General features: G+C 37.9%; 1 protein-coding gene across 2 annotated transcripts in view; it reads right to left on the minus strand.

Annotated features, from left to right (window-relative positions):
* VAV3 (vav guanine nucleotide exchange factor 3) overlaps positions 1 to 20,504 on the minus strand; it is a 364,842-nt gene that overhangs the window by 274,194 nt on the left and 70,144 nt on the right. For both annotated transcript variants that reach the window (XM_045033232.1, XM_011285035.4), the window contains exon 2: positions 4,409 to 4,525. In XM_045033232.1, the coding sequence (XP_044889167.1) occupies positions 4,409 to 4,468 (60 nt within the window). In that variant the 5' untranslated portion in view covers positions 4,469 to 4,525. The remainder of the gene's footprint in view (positions 1 to 4,408; positions 4,526 to 20,504) is intronic.

Raw genomic sequence — 20,504 nt, forward strand, 5'->3', positions numbered from 1 at the left:
ACAGTTGTAATACTGGTAACAGTATTTACAAGTACATACTTCAAATCTAGATACTCTGTTAAGCACTTTACATACATTATCTCTCTAACTTCAATTTATAGATGAGGAAACTGAATCTCAACGAGGTTAAGTACAACTTGTCTTAGATGACATACTAGTAAGGAGTATAACCAGAACTCAAACCAAGATCCAACTCAGAAACCATATTCTTAACCCAAACACAAAATGACCTCTCAATAATGCTCTTACCTGTATCCCTGACCTACCCCTACTCCCAATGCATTGAACTCCCTTTTGACAATACATGCCCTGAACCTTAACACATTGCTACTACCCTACTGCTACTAAAAGCAGCTAGAACTACCTTTAGCCGGGTGTGATTCTCTTTAATTCAAGACAACACAGCACCTTACACTTGAAAGGCGTTTAACAAAGCTTGAAACAACAGATGCGAAGTTCGTTGATAGCAAGAAGCAGGCCCTTATATCACCCAGAACAACCAAAGGAAGAAGCTGAGTTCATCACTCATCTGGACAACAGCAGCAACAGGATTTCTATTACTCACTAGAAATGGTCTCATTCAAGAAAAATCCCATGTACTTCCGCACTATAAATGTGCCAACAGACAGCTCAGTAGGAAACATTTCCAAACAGCAAAATTGTTAATCAGAACATGACAGTCTGCACTGAGGAATAGAAGAATAATTTATATACAGCATGGAAATGAGCAAATTTGCAGATCCTGTTGCAATGTAAAAAGTATTTTAATTAGTAACCTTTAATTTTCTAGGTAAAGAAGTTCTTTATTACAATACTTAAAAAAAGAAGCCAACTATGATTACTTTTTTGTTATTATAAAGTCAGAAAAAGATCAATCTTCTTTGAAAGAAAGTAAACTTACTAAGTCAACTTACTAAATTCATCCCCATCCTTGTGAGATTTAATTTTAAAAAATCAAATTATAGGAAATGTTCATAACTATTCTTTTGTTGACATATGAGTTTGAAGTGAAATGGATATTATGTTAACATTGGGTAAAGCACTCAATACTAGGAATTAACGGTAATGCTGGAAGGCAAAATTATCGTTAAGCCCATCTGGAGTGCCCAAAATATTTGTGTTCTTCACTATCTCAAAAACTAAGAGAAAAACTTTCATTCATTTTTGTTAACACCTACAGTATGCTAAACATCTTTCCTCTCTTTCTAAAGATAAAGTATAATTAGATGTCAAGTGACAGATCACTTGTACTTTTTAATGTCATGCATTCCTTTAGTTTTCCCAGGATTTGGCTAATTTCCAAAAGAAAACCTATCCATATCAAAGCCTATGATTTAGGGTAGAGTTCCTGAACCCAGAACCAAGGGAGAACTAAGATAAAGATTAGGGAGCAGACTACACCACAGGGAAGGGAGGGAGGGTTAGCTCAAAACTGACTACATGGCTAGAGACATGAATCGGTCAAACATTTGTAAAGGTAGAGTTCTTAATTTCAACCAGCATTATACTGCAACTCATGCAGTATCCTAAATCTTTCCTCTCTTTCATAAAAAAAAAGTGCAATTAGATTCCAAGTCACAGATCACTTGTACTTTTTAATCTCATATTGTCCCTTGGTTTTCTCCCATGAGTTCATCCTTCTCCCTGAGCATTCACATAGCAGCAAGATCCAAACATAGACAGTAGCCAAGAAAAACAAAGGGCTAAGAGGTCAGAAGACCTGATACAGATCCAGATCCTGCTCTGTCCCCAACCAAGGAAACCTTTAAATTGCTGTTAAACCTCCATCTCTTGGTTTCCTTATTTGGAATATTTGCTTGCTTCCTTCCTAAGACTATCACGAGAATCAGATGAGGTCTAGATATGAAGCACACTCAAAGTTTCAAAATGCTATAAAAACTTTAGATACTATTATTACAATTAATATATTCCTAGGCAAAAAGGTGTCAAATATATATGAATCCTAGATTCACTATTTATATGAATTGAGGCAGACAGGGGAGCATACGTATAAGGATATTTTCTTCTTAGGTTAATCGAAAATTTAATTAAATCCTAAGGAATGAAGAAAAATAAACTAACCTGTCTACATCCTGTTAAAATTTATCATCACAATTCCAGAAATTATTTGGTCTCTAACACCTTTATTCACATTTTTTAAACTTAAAAATTAAAATATGGATGATAACGATAGCTACCTGGCAGGATTGATACGAAGATTGAGCCAGTATGCACAAAACACTGGAAGCTGCTATGTGAATGTTGCACGATGGTAGCAGTGAGAATCAGTCAGATCTGGGTTCAAACCATTGTTCCAATCTCTACTACATATGTCATTTGAACAGAACTTGCATGTCAGAGGGCAGGTATGAGGATTCGTGTGTGTGTATGTGTGTGTGTGTACACATATATAAAGATTGAAAAGATAGAAGTTATCTCCAAAGTTTTCATTGAGTGATAGTATTGATGTTTTTGCTTAGAGTAATAATGTTTAATAGTAGTAACCCTGGTAAATTATGGCCCAGCATCCTAAATTCTTTAACTTTCACTGGTTTATTTAAGTCAAATGTAGTTTGGACACTGCACCAGTCTTGGCAGCAAAAAATGTATGATTTTAAAGTGGTAAGTACAGGATCAAGTTCTCAATGACATCCTCAAGTTCAACTCTGCTTCAAATTTATCACTTTCAAAATATTTTAAGTAGCCATAAATACATTTACCCTTGAGAAGCACACAGTTTACTCCTTTATAAGTAACTCTTTAATTTCTCAGCTCCTACAAAGCTTCCATTATGGAAGCACATAGTGGCATTCCACTCGAACAAGGCCATGTATTTCCAAAGAATTTAGATGATGTCCTAATCTTTGTCCACACCATTTCTTGAAAATATGAATGAAAAGTGAAGAGCTCCTTAAAAAACTTTTAAAAAACCTAGACTTTTTTTTTTCGTTTTTAATTTCCCTAATTCATTTTCATTTTTCATTTCCCTGACAGTGAAAAGAAAAGAAAAATCAAAGAAGACTTTTTAAAAGTAGGGGGAAGGGTCAAATAATAAAGGAAACCTGTTTTTAGGCTATTAAGACTTTTTTTTTTAGGGCCAAAAACTTAAAGGACTATCCACCTTACCTGGGATTCTAGTTGATTCCTCTTTGTCTTCAAGGCTTCACATCATGGCCTTAGACAAATGTGCCACCAATCTCTCCACCGGAAGGATTGGTTTTCATTTGATTTGTTACCATGCTATCCTCCATCACATTTTTGGACCTCAAAAGAGTTAAATCACAGCTTGCCAAAGGAAAAAGGAATCTTAGAAACCATAGTCTTACACCCATTTCATTTTGTATAGGCTTCGAGGCTGACAGTCTGATGAGTGTGACTTCCAGAAGATGACCAAGTGACTCTGAGTCAAGAAGCCAAGGCTTCTCTCTTCCTGGGCAGGATGGCTTCCCCGTACTTGCATCAGATTTCAGCATCAAATTTCTTATGAGTCTGTTTCAAGTTTGTGCTATTTATTCCCATGGTCAAGCAAACCAATCCATTGCTTGGTTTTCATTTCATAACCAAAATATTACATCTTAGAAACAAAATGAAGTGTCACTGTCAAAGAGCCTTCTGATGAAATACTAGCACCTGAATTATAAGAGCAAGGGCAAACTTCTCAGTTCCATTTAGTTATCTCCCTTTCTATTTGTTTATTTTCATAATACAATTATGTCAGCAGGAGCAAAAATAAAGTCACCTTAATTATGGCTCTTTATGGCTTCTGACATGTCAAAGTTTAACTTTATGTCCAATCACTTTGAAATTAATATCCATAACTTTTGAAAGAATAATCTCTCACCTACTACATACAAGCGTTTAGTATACATACAGATAATACCAAACATTGAAACAATTTACATGTGACAAACATCACTGAAGTCCAACAATCTAACATGTATACACTGAAATCCAAACAATAGAATTACTTGACAATCTCAAACATTTTGGATTCATGTCTCCCCCAACACTTGCCCAAGGGTCAAAATAGGGAGAGGGACAGCAGAACATTCTCAACCTCCAAAACTTAGGTGCCTCTCAGATATAGAAAAGACTAGAGGGGAAAAAATACTGTTCCTACTATCTGTCGCATGTAAAAGAGTAATCCTGCCCTCTGAAATAGCCAACAGGTTACTTCTGGATAAAAGACTCTCCTTATACTGCTTTAAATGAAAAATAATTCTCATATGGACAATGTTGTTATTTGCTTTTTTTTGCTAAGTCATTTACCTGCGAAGTTTAACTACCTAATGCACATACCTAGCCCACTTAAGTCACATGTCCTACTTCAACAAGAAATTACAAATATTAGATAAAATGTTCCCCACTAAAAAAAATAAATAATACATAAAAAAAGAAATGTAATTACCTTTCCAAAGTCACGAACATCAAACAGGTCAAATGCTTCAAAGAGTTCACTCTTTCTCATTCCAAATGTCTCGCAACAGGCCGTGAGGAATGTCCTTATGTTCTTCAAACAGAGAAACTGAGGAATGGGAAATAGCTATTAGTATATAGTGAATCATTCTGAATGCTCTATATCCTCTATCTACCCAGAATGCTTAAAAAAAAAAAATTGACAAGGAAAAAAGTCAATCAACTTTTGAGGTTGCTTTTCAATTAATCCTTCAGCAATATTTGAGTACCTATTTTCATAGGCACAGGTGGCACAGCTATGAAGAAGGTTGACAAAATTTCTTCCCTTGGGAACCTTACATTCTAGTAAGAGCAGACAGATTAAAAAAAAAAACGAAAGAAAATTCAGCAACGAAAACAAAAAAGTAAATATTTTATTTTCATGTGATGGTAAGTGCAATGGAGAAAAAGCCAGGAAGAGGGACAGGATGCACTGATGGGGATGGGGTGGGGGGTGGGGGGGCATTTAAATGGGATGGTTAGAGAAGGTATCAGTGGGAAGAGGGCAAATAAGCAGAGATTTGAAAGTGGTGAAGGAGCAAGCCACGCAGAAGTACAGGACAGGTCATTCCAGTATCATTCCATGCTAAAGCCCTGAGGCAAAAGTGTCTGATGTATGTCTAAGGAAGGGACCAGTGTGGCTGGAGCAGAGTGGGTGACAGGGAGAAAGGTAGGAGATGAGCTAGAAAGGTAATGGGGTCAGATGATGAAAGGAACTTGTTGGACCAGCTTTTATGCTGACCAGGACAGAAGTCATTGGAGGGCTTGGGGCAGAGGAGGGATATGATCTGATGTTTTATTAGGGGTCTTTCAAGCTGTTGTTTTTAATATAGACTGAAAGGGGCTGGAGCAAAGATGCAGACATGAAAAGCAGATAGGAAGCTATTGCAATAACCAGCTAAGAGACAACTGTGAGAAGACCAGGTGTTTCATTTTGACTATGTTAAATTTGAGACACCCATTAGTCATCCAATGGGATGTGGGGCAGCAGGCAACTAGACAGACAAGTCTGTAGTCCGGGGTACAGGTATGTACTCCAGATATAAATGTGGGAGTCTTTAGAGTATACAGAAGATTTTTAACCATGATAATGCCAGATATGACTTCGGGAGAAAGCAGAAGAGGGGAAAGGACCTGGGACTGAGTAATCCTATGAGATCAGGTAAAGAGCCCACCAAAAGGCTGAGCACAAGTGACTGGTGAGGAAGGGAAAACCAGAACAGGTTTTCCCTAACTCAAGTATAGAAAGCGTTTCTGGAACGAAGGACTGATAAACTGTTAGCTGCTGATAGTAAGATTTGACCAAGTGCTGTCCATGGAACCTGGCTGTGTGAAGGTCACAGGTACACCTTCACAAAAGCAGGTTCCATGTCGACTGGGGAGCTTGGAAAAGGTTTAAGAGACAATGGGAAGAGAGGAAGTTAAAACAGAATATAGAAGATAGACTCTTGAGTTTGCTGCAAAGGGGAAAGAGCATTGAGGATGTAGTCAGAGAAGTCAAGGAAGGGCTTTTTAAAAACAATGGAAGCTGTTACATGTTTTTATTTTGATGGGAATAACTTGGTAGAGAGGGAAAAGTTGGTCATGCAAGAGAGAAGGAGAGTCACCCAGAATGAGGTCCTTGAGTAGGCAAAGGGGTGGGAGTGGGGACTCTGCTGCTCAACTGGAAAAGTCAACTTTGGAAAAGAACATGCACAGTTCATCAACACTAATAGGAAGAACAAGAGGGAAGGCAGATCTGTCGACAATTTTAAAACCAGAATTTACTTTCAGTATCCAAAAGACTCAGACCCACCAAAGTACACACATACACTGAAAGCAACTTACTTTTTAAAAATATTTTTTATGTGTGCCATTGCAGCTCATAAGACTACTATCCTCCAATAAGCGAGAAACCCATTAACTAATTCAAGCATTCCTTAAGCACTGTCAAGGTTTTATTCTGTTGTTTTGTTTTTCATATCAGTTTTTTTACTTTACAGAAAGAACACTTTACTTCCTCTGTATTTGAAATATTCAGACTTTTCACAGGCTTAACTCAGATGCAGTTTGACAATTTACAGGAATCCTTCTCAAAGGCTTAAATATTTCAGGAGGGGTTAAAACCACAGGGGAAGCATCATCAACCCTTTCAAGCACAAAGGCAGAGGCCAATCAGCATATGGAGCTTCCACTTTCACTTTAAAAAATTCATAAGAGACCTTTACAACACAGCATCACTCTACATGTAGCTCTTCCACATAGGATTGCTTATTTACAGATTAAAAGAGTCTTGCATTCTGCCAAGATAGACAATAATTACTCTCTTGGGGATTATGCAACTGCTCTCTTACAATATTTTTTACATAATTAAGTGCCCAACTCATAGCTCACCAAGGAGAAGCATAATTGCACATGCCAACCTCTGAAGATTTCTCAACAAACTCAGATGTCCCCCTGTGTGGGAAAAACTACAGTAGACTTCCACTCAAGTGTTTTCATTATTAACTCAGAAAAGCAATATTGTTTCTGAAACTTAAAAAAAAAATGTAGTCATTATTGCATACATAATACACACAGATGTAAAAGTAGGTTCCCTTACTTCTGGAACCAACCTTAATCTTATTTGCCCCTTAACTAGTTCAGTTCTATTAAACTCCACAAATATTTAGCGCATTTGGATAAGGTCACTGGCATGCTCTCACTTTTCTAGGCAATCTTCAAATGTGGTCTTCCCTGTAGGTATCTTTTCAGTCAAGTTTTTGAATGCCCACAACATTCCAGACACTGGAAATGCTGAAAATGAGTACACAAGGTTCTGCCCTCAAACTCCTCTATTAATCTTATCTGGAGATTTTCACAGCTATCCAAAGTTTGGCTAATAACACTAGGATCACACTTCTCATGTTCATGGGTGTTCAGCTCTATGCAGGCACAGGAACAAAGTTGAAGGATGGAGAAGTGGGCCTTAACACTATTGCAGAAGCCCTGGGACTGACAGCTTGCCTGACATTCCCAAGACTTGGGCTTTGTTTTCATCATGCTGAACTTGTTCTTTTTCCAGTCGATTCTTTACAATTTCAAACCAAAAGAAATGTTGAAAAAAATAGTACAATGAACATTCCATCTACTCAACTGGAACATACTGCCATATCTATGTTTTTCTATGCCAACACTTTATTTACTTATAAAACGTATACTGCTGAAGCAGGTTACAGACACTGCAGCAGTTCACTCCTAAATAACTCAACATGCATTTCCTAGGAATAAAGATAATTTTCCTACATACCTACAATACTACTACCACATCTGAGTAAATTAACAATTCTATATTATCTAATATCTTTTTCATATTCTAATTTCCTCAACTGCCCACACTATGTCTCTTTATGCTATCCCCACTCCAGTCTAGGATCTCATTAAAATTTACCTGTTGCATTTGGTTGTTTTATTTTTTGCAGTATCTTTTAATTGAGATATCCTGCTCTATTTTTAACACATTGACTTTTTGAAGATTCCAGACAAGTTGTCTTATAGAATGTCCCACATTTTGGATTGGTCTTACTACTTCCTCATGATATCATTAAACCTGTCCCTCCATGTTGTGTATTTCCAGTGAACCAAAAGCTGAATCTAGATACAAATTAAACAGCTCTGGCAAAAATACTTCATACTGTGAACTTCTTATTTCATAACCTCTAAAGATACAAGAAGTTAAACAATTACTGTTGATGCTAAGTTTGATTGCTTGGTTAATATGGTTTCTACCACATCTATTGTAAAGGTAAATGGCCCCTTTTATATCAATAAAAATAGTACCAAATGATAATTTGGTACTATTCAGCTGTCCAATTTCCCAATAATTTTTCACCATGATTTACCATCCACTAATAACCCTTGCTTTGATTATTCCATTTGGGACTGCAAAATAGTGATTTTTTTTCTAATTCCATCATTCCTTCCTTAATTATTAGCTATTATTCTTACCAAAAAACAAACAAACAAAAAAAAAGCTTTTGCTGCCCTTCCTCCCAGACCCCTCTTCTTTGCTTGTATAATAATCAATAGTCATTTTTTTTCTGATGTTCATATTGTCCCAAGTTTGTCCATTTTGGGGTTCCTTCAAACTTGTTCCAGTGTCCTTTTTATCAACATTTATTTATTTTTGGGACAGAGAGAGACAGAGAGAGACAGAGCATGAACGGGGGAGGGGCAGAGAGAGAGGGAGACACAGACTCGGAAACAGGCTCCAGGCTCCGAGCCATCAGCCCAGAGCCTGACGCGGGGCTCGAACTCCCGGACCGAGAGATCATGACCTGGCTGAAGTCGGACGCTTAACCGACTGCGCCACCCAGGCGCCCCTCCAGTGTCCTTTTTAAAAGAACACCATTTTCTTCATTTTCTTATATCAAATTGCCCCAAATCTACATCATATATTCTTTGCTCCAGTTCTGGAGTTAGCCATTTCTCCAAGCAAATCCATTTCCACTTATATGGTAAATGGTATTTAGAAACCAAAGTCTGAGCACCAGGCTGCTCCCAGATTATGTGGGCCAATTTTAGCAAATAGACCAATAACTCCACCCTTTGCTTAAGCAATCTATCACTTACAACAGAGTTAATTTAGTAAGTCAGCCCTTATCTTACTCTGTTAAGATGAAATTTCAATTTATTTTAGAGGACTGATGAACACATGACCTTGTTTCATGCTTAGAGATGTGACTGGGGTTTTAACACTATTATTTCAGTATAAGTGTTTTTCTCCCCAGTTTACAAATTCTTTCAGATTAGCAGCCATCTGATAGTCCTTGGTATCATCCGCAGTAGTTTAAAACATTCTGCCTTCAGAGATGGTTTATGATACACAAGGACAAAAACATCTCATTTCCTAATCAAACCCCATGTTTGATAAAAAATTATACAACTTTGTTAAATCATTTTATTTATATGAGATAACTTTAGGAGTGTTTAGAATTTAGGAATCAAATTTTAAAAGTCAGAATTTTAAATAACTTCAGGATTTTTAAAATATTAAATGTATCCACACAAGATAGTTACCAAAATTAAAGATACACACAAGTCTAAAAATCATTTTCTCACCTAACAAATGTTACTGAGGTACAGATTATATACGAGGCATCATAAAATTTCACAAAACACACTTCCAGCTGGATACTGATTTTTTTTTTTTTTACTTATTAAACACATGTTAATGGAATGAAACTTCTAAGGACTAGGTACTAGAAAAAAGCAAGCATGACCCAAACTGCCTGCAGAAGACTTATCCTGGTCAGGCAGAGTATTCAGACCACTGGATGCACAATTACACGGTATGTGGCCACTGCCATGAGGAAAGCATTCAAAGGTTCTTTGGGAGTCCTGGAGTATCAGAGACAGCTTTCTGGAATAAGTGACAGGTGAAAAGAGAACTGAAGGACGAGAGCCACGAAAACAGGAAGAACGGTTGATGTTCACGGAGGAGAAAGGAAGTCATCAGACTTGGGGTATAAGGGAGTGCCAAATAAATGGCACAGCATGTGCATGAGCACAAGACAAGGCATGGACTGCTGGAGGCAGGGGACGTGGTAGCGAATGGACACAACTCTCTGGAGGGCAGCAGTGAGAGTGAGGCTAGAGAGGGGAGCCTAGGTTTTCAAGGCATGCCAAAGGGATGTGGCTTTATCCTAGAAAACGTGGTGAGGTTCAAGGGTTTTTAACAGAAGAGCAGAACACTCAGCTTGCATTTCATGAGTACAGTAATCTCTGAGTGTTCACTATGTACCAAGCTCTATACTAATGTATGTCATTTAATCCTCATGACAACTCAGTCAAGAGGTTTTTTTTCTTTTATATATACTTTGTTTACTCGAGTTTATATAACTGCATATGTCAAAGTAATAGAGTCATGAATCAAACAGATATTCTTGCTACAGAGCCCACATCCTTAACTATTGTATTACACTAACTCCCTTTACAGTGTACAGAGTCAAATGTTTTCTTTTCTCTTTATTAGAGACGGATTAGGTAGGCAAGACAGGACAGTTAGGATGCTGCCACTTTAACAAAAAGATTATGGTGATCTGGACTAGGATGGTAGAAGGTAGAATGGAAAGAACTCTAGGAAGTAATATGGAAAGCAAATACCCAGTAATTGATTGAGTATGTGTGGGGTTGGGAGAATGGGAGAGAAAAGAGAAGAACGAGGAATTGTATCCATAGCTCTGTCTTGGGCACTGCACACACTCAGTGGAGACACTCACTGAAAATGTTAGCGTAGCACTTGGGGGACAAGGCATGTGAAAAGGAGCCACAGATGCAGACAATTAACTCTTGTCTTCACATATGGAAAGACCCAGTAATGACAGAGGAGCTAGGCAGCATCTCTGGAATACCCGGTGATAAGTGACATATTCTAACAGCACAGCCACCAGTCTTCAACACCATGATCACCTCCTCTGCCCCTTCAGAAACACAGCTTGTTTTTGTTTTTGTTTTTTACAAGTTGAAGAATTAAAATGGTAGAAAGGCACTCAGTAGATGCAGGTAAACTTTAAAGAAATTTTAATACCATCAAGGTCTAAGACATCCTAAAATTATACAGAGCTCTCTAGATTAGGTAATGTTTCCTAAGACATGACCACTTCAATGCTAGCAATACTGATGCTCCAAAAAGAAAACATTTAAAGGTAAGACTGCGAAAATTCACTATAATGCTCTGAGACAATCTTTCTCTTCCCACTACTCCTTTTATAAGGCGTATTGTTGCCTTTTTCTCTAAGGGTATAAGAGCCATTTTGACTTTCTCAATGATATGAAAACAAGCAGGATCATTTCCCCTTTTTATTTGAAAAACTAAGCATCTACTTCTCTAAAACTGTTAGCAAAAAAATGGGCTCATTATGTTAACTGACACTACATTACAGGAAAAACCTCCACAGCTCATTGTGAAATGAGCTATTTCAATCCCAACCTAAAAACAGTATCTGTGGGAAAGATGATTTCTAATATAGCTTCACAGCCATGTACACTTGCTGACTTACTGCAATTTTCACAAGGACCACCAGCAGCCAAGCCGCCTGATGAACAAAGTAGTTCTCAGGGTCTCATTCTTGATGGGACACTCATTATTCCATTTGAAGGAAAGACTGAATTTGAGAGTTTGCCATAATTCGAATTCTGGGTGGCCATTGATGAGCTGATTGACAGTTCTGAAAGGCACAGTAGAGATTCTGATGAAGCCTGTTTACAAACATCAATGTACAAGAAGAGTTTTATCTACTTATTTATTTTAGCTCACTACTCATCTTAGACTTTATCAACATCCACCTAGTACCCCCGTCATACTAACTCCATCCCTTTCCAAAGCATCAATCATCCTTTGCAGAACTAGTAGGCAGGAGGGCATGGAAGGGAAGTAGTAATAAATCAAGTTTCTCTCTTATTGGAATTTTTTGCATTTCTGTCCCTTTAACCATATCTTCTCTCTCCCTCTATATCGGTCTTTTAAAATTAGAAATTAGAGCTAAAATCTACATCTTTTGGAAAGAAAAGAAGGAAAAAAATGGAAAAAAATGTTATGGGGACTTTGTCCTCTTTTCTTCTGAGTCAGTGGATCCCACCAGAAGGGCATCATCACCACTGCTCTATAAAGAAATCACATCTGTATATGCCTTCTGAATAATTATAAAATAATTATGCTGCACTTAGCATCAGTTCAGGACTGCAGAGTACCTTCAAATAATTTTCTTATCGATCCTATTATTATAAATAAATGAAGACCCTAAAGAACACGCAGGGAAGAAGTCCAGAAAGGGAGGGGAGTTGTTTTCATAGCTCCCATCTTGTGCCCAAATCACTGAACAAAAACTCCCCTATTTTCAATAAACCAGAAGCCAATATTTCCTTGTTGATTGCTCTCCAGGTCACATGGCATTTTTAAAAGATTTTTAAAAATTTAATTAATCAAAAATATAGCCATTTAATAACCTTTAAAGTTACAAGTTTTTTTTTCCATTTTCTTCAATGATTAAAACTTTTATGGGTTATATGTAACTTTATGGAAGTAATCAAGCTCCAAAATGTAGGGCTAACTTCTAAGAACACATGCATCCTTACCTGTTCTGTAGCACTGTGGCTCACACCTGTGATAATAACCATCTCGCTATAATAGATCTGTTCTCCCAACTACTGCCACAGGTAATTTGAAAGTACACATTACACTTATTTCATCTATGTATCCATACAGCTTTTATAACAGACAAGTGTTTTTAATAAATAATAAATGACTGATGAGGCAGGTTAGGTTTAAAAAAAAAAAAATAGCAACCATCCCTTGGTAGCCAAAGAACTCATGGTGAAACTTTACATTAAATTGTCGTTATATCCTCTTACTTACCTATTAGTGTATAAATAGGTTTTTTTTTTTTAGGGAATTACCCCAAGAACTTTTTTAGAATTTGGCAATGTTAATAATTAGGAGTAAAATAAAGATTTTAAATTATTAAGCAGTTACATTCTTAAACATCATCTCTACTCTGGGTTGCCAGCCGCTGGTATATATTCAATAGTAGCCTGCTACCAGATTTTCATGATTTCTAGCCAGATGTCATTGTAATAGACACACACAAGCCCTCTGCTGTTTTCAACAGCCCTTGCCCTCATAAGAGAGAGCATTGTACCCCTCTCCTTTGGCAGGAACTTAGACCCGCAGTTACAAAGGTTATCTGTCAACCTCAGCATTAGCCCTTGCACCAAAAAAGGTTAGCCAACAGCATTCAATTCCCCTTATGTGTTTCTGGTCTTTGCACTAAAAAAACTGAATGCAGAGATCAAAATTGGCCTGAAACATCTATTTTACTAAATTCATTAACTTACTAATAAAAGCAACGCACGCCATTGCCTTTAAGGAGAAAAGGTAACACCCAACATATTGTGATCTGGAACATAGCTAGCCCAAAGCACACTAAAAATGGTACAGTCTATATTCTAGAGAAAACTTGCTTGCAAAGTTCCCTATTACAGGTATAGAAAAAAAAGCATTTATTTTTGCAAAGACCAGTAAGATAGCAGAATGCAGTAGCTAAGTCAGGATTTTGAAATTGGTGGGAATAACAACAGTTTAGTAATGGTAGCAGTGACAGTTAATAATCATAGTAGAATGTAAGCAGTTGCACTAACAGTTCAGCAAAAACAGCAGTGATAGTAATCACAGCAGAATGCAAGTAGTGGTAGTAGGCAGAAGGGCAACAATGTGGTAGCAGCTGCTCAGGCAAACCATCATTGAGCTGAAAATCAGTCTCATGTGCCCTGATCTAGGTGAGAAATGAACCATCCTTCCAAGGCAGAGAATCCTTGGAATAGCACACAGCCAGAAAAGCCACTTCCTGCAGGAATTAGAATCCTGTGACTGTGTTACCCCACAAGGAGGGGAGCTGTGCTAATTCTCCATTAGAGACAACATTCAAAATGAGGAAAAAGCCTGTAGTGACACAAATCTGTGTTGTTTTTAGAGAAAAGCCTTACAAATCCGTTAATCCGGATAATGAGAATGAAACTTAGTGTTCAAGTCTGACCTAAAAGAAAAAGAGCTGTATGCAAATGAAAACAAGGAGATCTGACAGAAAGTAACCCCGCCTCATGCACTTCCCTCCCCCCACAAAGAGCCACCTGAGAAAGCAGCCACAGAGCTCCTCACATGCCCCTGAAGAGTCCCCACCCTTCCATCCTTTGCTGCTTAGCCCCCTGTGGCCAGAATGCTTCCCTTCTCCCTCACTCTATGGTACAGCCAGAGCAGGACTTGAGTAGCAGGAGATCCAGAAAGGAAGTAAAGGATGGAAGACAACGTAAAGCGTTTCTTTACTCAATCTCTTCTTTCTCATTTTATCTGCCCTTGATGCTATGGGGTAGGTATTACTATAATTCCCATCTACTAAGGCAACTGAGGCACAGACGGGTAAAATAAGTGGCCCTAAGTCACATGGCTGGTAAATGGTAGAGTAAGGTTTCAAACCCAGGCTGCGAGCTCCAAAGTCCATGACTTCCACAACTATGATATTCTGGCAGATACTGCCCCAAGCCAGTAAGCTGGGGGATGAGATCCTCCCCTCCAGGAGATGAGAGTCTCATAAAGGAGGGATACAAAGGAGCAGAGAGAGCATTTTGATCCCAGTGTAGTAAGTAGAGAGGCAAGCACCAGGTTTAGTAGGAGCACAAAGAAAGAACTCCCATCTAATCAAAGAGGTAGGTTGACACACTCAGGTATCACCTCACGCCAGTCAGAGTGGCCAAAATGAACAAATCAGGAGACTATAGATGCTGGAGAGGATGTGGAGAAACGGGAACCCTCTTGCACTGTTGGTAGGAATGCAAATTGGTGCAGCCACTCTGGAAAACAGAGTGGAGGTTCCTCAAAAAATTAAAAATAGACCTACCCTATGACCCAGCAATAGCACTGCTAGGAATCTACCCAAGGGATACAGGAGGACTGATGCATAGGGGCACTTGTACCCCAATGTTTATAGCAGCACTCTCAACAATAGCCAAATTATGGAAAGAGCCTAAATGTCCATCAACTGATGAATGGATAAAGAAATTGTGGTTTATATACACAATGGAGTACTGCGTGGCAATGAGAAAGAATGAAATATGGCCCTTTGTAGCAACATGGATGGAACTGGAGAGTGTGATGCTAAGTGAAATAAGCCATACAGAGAAAGACAGATACCATATGTTTTCACTCTTATGTGGATCCTGAGAAACTTAATGGAAACCCATGGGGGAGGGGAAGAAAAAAAAAAGAGGTTAGAGTGGAAGACAGTCAAAGCATAAGAGACTCTTAAAAACTGAGAACAAACTGAGGGTTGATGGGGGGTGGGAGGGAGGGGAGGGTGGGTGATGGGTATTGAGGAGGGCACCTTTTGGGATGAGCACTGGGTGTTGTATGGAAACCAATTTGACAATAAACTTCATATATTGAAAAAAAAAACAAAAAACAAAGAGGTAGGTTGAGATTCACTCCTCCAAGTAAGTGGCTGGACTGAGTATCCAAGAAGGAGCAAAAGGTCATGATAAATGGTATAGTGAGAAGGAAAGACCTAGCCTTTTGGAGAAAATGTAGTCGTTCACATGGCCTTCACAGCCAGTGCAGTAAAGAGAGACTAAAGGATGAATGAGGCTGGAAAAGTAGGCAGGGGCCAGATCTCAAATGGAACTCAGACTTCATTTCTCTGAGAAATCAAGGCAATGCCTCCTAATAATGCCTGGTTCTACAAACAATAGCAAGTGATCAATGTGTATGTCCCACATAAGGCACTAAGCACTTTCCATAGAGTCAGTAAATACATGTAAGAACTCTGTGAGGAAGACAATATTATTCTACACTATCCATACGGTAAATAATCCAAGGTCAAGGTAGCTAACAAGTGGTACAGCCAAAACATCCCCCTGCCAGCACTCTTCTCTGCCAAGTTATGCTGCATTCTTGAGCATGGGGTTAATGGGGTGAGGTGATGATGGGCTCTAAAGCAGCAGTAGGACCAGACTTCAGGTAACTGCAGGCTTAAGCAGACCTCAGGGTCTGCCTCAAGGAAACCAACTAAAATGAAGTGTAACCCATTTCCCCGAGTAATATCAACTTCAGGAAAAAGATGCGTTAAAAAAAAAAAAATAGATGCAGGGCACTTGGGTGGCTCAGTTGGTTAAGCGTGCAACCAGCTCAGGTCATGATCTCATGGCTTGTGGGTTCGAGCCGTGTATCGGGCTCTGTGCTGACAGCTCAGAGCCTGGAACCGGCTTCGGATTCTGTATCTTCCTCTCTCTCTGCCCCTCCCCCCACTCACGCTCTCTCTCTCTCAAAAATAAATAAAAAACAATTTTTTTAAAAAAAGATACACTCTGGAGAAAAACATCTCTAGAAATATCAGAAAAGTGATTTAATTTCCACTCAGTTCAGAATATTTAGCTCTAGACCATGCAACCTACATTCCTCTCTTTCTTGCCTTACCTACAAAAGAGAACATCCCTCATTTGATCTCTTAGTGCCTTCCAGTAGGCTTCCTCTACAGAGTAACTTTGAACAAACTTGAAATGACTGGACAAATTTGTAACAGTATTATTCTCCTATAGATCATTGTTTATTGTAACAAATTACATTCTATTTTCTACCCACATTTCTAACCTAATTGTTATTCTATTTGTACCCACACTCCTTCCAATTCAGTATCACTCCAATTTTATGCAAATTATGCTTATTACTTTTGATTTTACTACCTGAGTTCCTTATGATTTATGATCCAGGTTTTAGCTCTGCCCACTATATCACAATTTACTTTGTTAAAAGAAGTTGTAGTTTTTTCCAAGTTAAATAAGAGTAGACTAGATGTGCACTAAAAACACTATTAACAAGATCTGAAATAAAGCTCAGTTTTGTATCTGAGCTATATATTTATCATATATATTATCCATATGTGTATATACATACACATGCACACAACTTTTTGTTAATACCACTACTTCCATATAATATTTCCTTCTGGAAAACACTTAACCAAGTAGAAATATATCCTAATTGAGTACAGAAAATGCTCCTTGGTCTTTTCTTTTTCCCCACCCTTTTCTTAGCCTTCCAATAAACTCTGCCATCTGTATACCCAGGAGATTTGTACTCTGTTTAGAAAACATACTTGGGAATGCAAGCTGGTGCAGCCACTCTGGAAAACAGTATGGAAAATACTAAAAATACTAAAAATTACAAAAATACTAAAAATTACTAAAAAATACAAAAAACTAAAAATAAAACTACCCTACGACCCAGCAATTGCACTACTAGGTATTTATCCAAAGGATACAGGTGTGCTGTTTCAAAGGGACACATGCACCCCCATGTTTATAGCAGCACTATCAGCAATAGCCGAAGTATGGAAAGAGCCCAAATGTCCATCGATGGATGAATGGATAAAGAAAATGTGATACACACACACGCGCACACACACACTGGAGTATAACTCAGCAATCAAAAAGAATGAAATCTTGCCATTTGCAACTACGTGGATGGAACTGGAGGGTATTATGCTATGTGAAATTAGTCAGAGAAAGACAAAAATCATATGACTTCACTCATATGAGGACTTTAAGAGACAAAACAGATGAACATAAGGGAAGGGAAACAAAAATAATATTAAAACAGGGAGGGGGACAAAACAGAAAAGACTCATAAATATGGAGAACAAACTGAGGGTTACGGGAGGGGTTGTGGGAGGGGGGATGGGCTAAATGGGTAAGGGGCACTAAGGAATCTACTCCTGAAATCATTGTTGCACTGTATGCTAATTAATTTGGATGTAAATTTAAAAAAATAAAAAGTTAAAAATTTAAAAAATTTTAATAGAAAAAAAAAAAGAAAACATGCTAACCAATCACTAATACCTCTTACCACATTGTCACCATACCTGTCTTGAACTCAATCTCATATTAAGTGTTTTTAGTGACAATAGAAAAATGTAAAAAGAACAAAAAATGGATGTATTAACCCAAGTTCTCTCAACTCCCACAGGCAGATACCTTGAGTCTTCCCTTTGAGTCATATCTCCCAGTGAATTTAATTCCAATGAATTAAATGTTTTATCCTTTTTTTAATTTAAATGTAGTTGACATTCAGTGTTACATTTGTTTCAGGTGTATGACACCCCGATTCAACTTCTCTATTTGTTACGCTATTTTCACCACAAGTGTAGCTACCATCTGTCACCATACAGCATTATTACAGTATCATTGAATGCATTCCCTATGCTCTACTTTTTAATCCTGTAATTTATTCATTTCATAACTGGAAGTCTGTCTCCCACTCCTTCACCCATTTTGTCCATCCCCCTCACTCCCCTCTGCCAACAATCAGTTCATTCTCTGTATTTTCAAGTGATTCTGCTTTTTGTTTTGTTGTAGATTCCACATTAGTGAAATCCTATATTATTTGTCTTTCTCAGCCTTATTTCACTTAATGTTATACCCTGTAGATCCATCCATGTTGTTGCAAACGACAGGATTTCATTTTTTTTTTATGGCTGAGTGATATTCCACTGTGTATCTGGTGTATGAATTTTCTTTATCCACTCATCTATCAAAGGATACTTAGTTTGCTTCCGTATCTTGGCTATTGTAAGATATGGCTTCCATATCTTGTGAAGAATGTTGAAATAAACATAGGGGTCCATGTATCTTTCCAAATGAGTGTTTTCCTTTTATCTGAATAAACAACAAGTAGTGGAATTACTGGATCACATGGGATTTCTATGCTTAATGTTTTGAGAAACCTCCATACTGTGTTCCACAGTGGCTGTACTAATTTGCATTCCCACCAACAGTGCACAAGGATTCCTTTTTCTCCACATCCTCGCCAATACCTATTGTTTCTTCTATGTTTGACACTAGCCATTCTGACTGGTATTAAGGAGATCTCTCACTGTGGTTTTGATTTTCATTTCCCTGATGATTAGTGATGTTGAGGGTCTTTCCATGTGTCTGTTGGCCATCTGTAGGTCTTCTTTGAAAAAATGTCTATTTGAGTCCTGTACCCATTTTTTAATTGGACTATTTGTGGGTTTTTTGGTATTGGGTTGTGTAAGTTCTTTATATATTTTGGATATTAAGCTTTTATTGGATATGTCATGTGTGAATATTCTCTCCCATTCAGTAGGTTGATGGTTTCCTCAGCTGGACAGATGCTTTTTTATTTTGATGTAATCCCAATAGTTTTTGTTTGTTTCTCTTGCCTTAAGAGATATATCTAGAAAAAATGCAGCTACAGCCAATGTCAAACTTACCACCTATGTTCTCTTCTAGGATTTTTATGATTTCAGGTCTTACATTTAGGTCTTTAACCCATTTTGAGTTTATTTTTGTATATGGTGTAAAAGTAGCCAAGTTTCTCCAGCACCATTGTTGAAGAGAAGGTCTTTTCCCCATCGTATATCCTTCTTTGTCATAAATTGACCATGTAAGCATGGGTTCATTTCTGGGTTTTTTATTCAGTTCCATTGATCTATGTGCCTATTCTTGTGCCAGTAGCATACGGTTTGATTATTACAGCTTTGTAGAATATCTTGAAATCTGAAATTCTAATACTTCCAAGCTTTGTTTTTCTTTCTCAGGATTGCTTTAGCTATTAGGGGTCTTTATGGTTCCACACAAATCTTAGTATTACTTGTTCTAGTTCTGTGAAAAGTGTCACTGATATTTTGATAGTCAAAGAAAAATACAAAGGCAATCCCTAAATCTAATGTCTTTAGACCTGAAGTCTCCAAATCTGCACCCATCTCAGCCATATTTCCACCAAAAATTGAAGACCCTCTTAGTTCAACACAGGATTTCTTAAACCATTATCTTGTTGCTACACATACAATTACAGGCTAGTTCTTCAGCAATATTTATCTATTGCCACTCTAGTCTGTAAGGCAGGTGTGGAGGTTTTTGTGAGGGTTTTAAGTTTATTTATTTGAGAGAGAGAGAGAGAGAGAGAGAGAGCGCACACATGGCCAAGGGAGGGACAGAGAGAGAGAATCCTAAGCAGGCTCTGCACTGTCAGTCTAGAGCCTTGAACATAGGGCTCTCAATCTCACAAACCATGAGAACATGACCTGATCCCGATGCTTAATGGACTGAGCCACCCAGGTGCACATTCATCAGGGTCTTTAATTTTGCTTATCTAATACCGAATAAATGCTGTGCTATATGATTTTAACTAATTTGCAAATGTAGTTCTGGTTACTTAGCCTTTCCATAGGAAGGCTGATTTAATATAGATGCTCTGTAAGCCCTTTACCGTCTACAATTATTGGTAGTGTTCCTTTCATTAAAAAAAAAAAAAAAAAAAAAAAAAAAAAAAGGGATGCCCAGTTCGGCATCCAACTTCGGCTCAGGTCATGATCTTGCAGTTTGGTTTTTGAGTTTAAGTCCCGTGTCATGCTCTGTGCTGACAGCTCAGAGCCTGGAGCCTGTTTCAGCTTCTGTGTCTCCCTCTCTCTCTGCCCCTCCCCCGCTCACGCTCTGTCTCTGTCAAAAATTAAAAAATAAACAAA

Source organism: Felis catus, chromosome C1 (assembly GCF_018350175.1).
Source record: "Felis catus isolate Fca126 chromosome C1, F.catus_Fca126_mat1.0, whole genome shotgun sequence".
Taxonomy (NCBI): Eukaryota; Metazoa; Chordata; class Mammalia; order Carnivora; family Felidae; genus Felis; species Felis catus.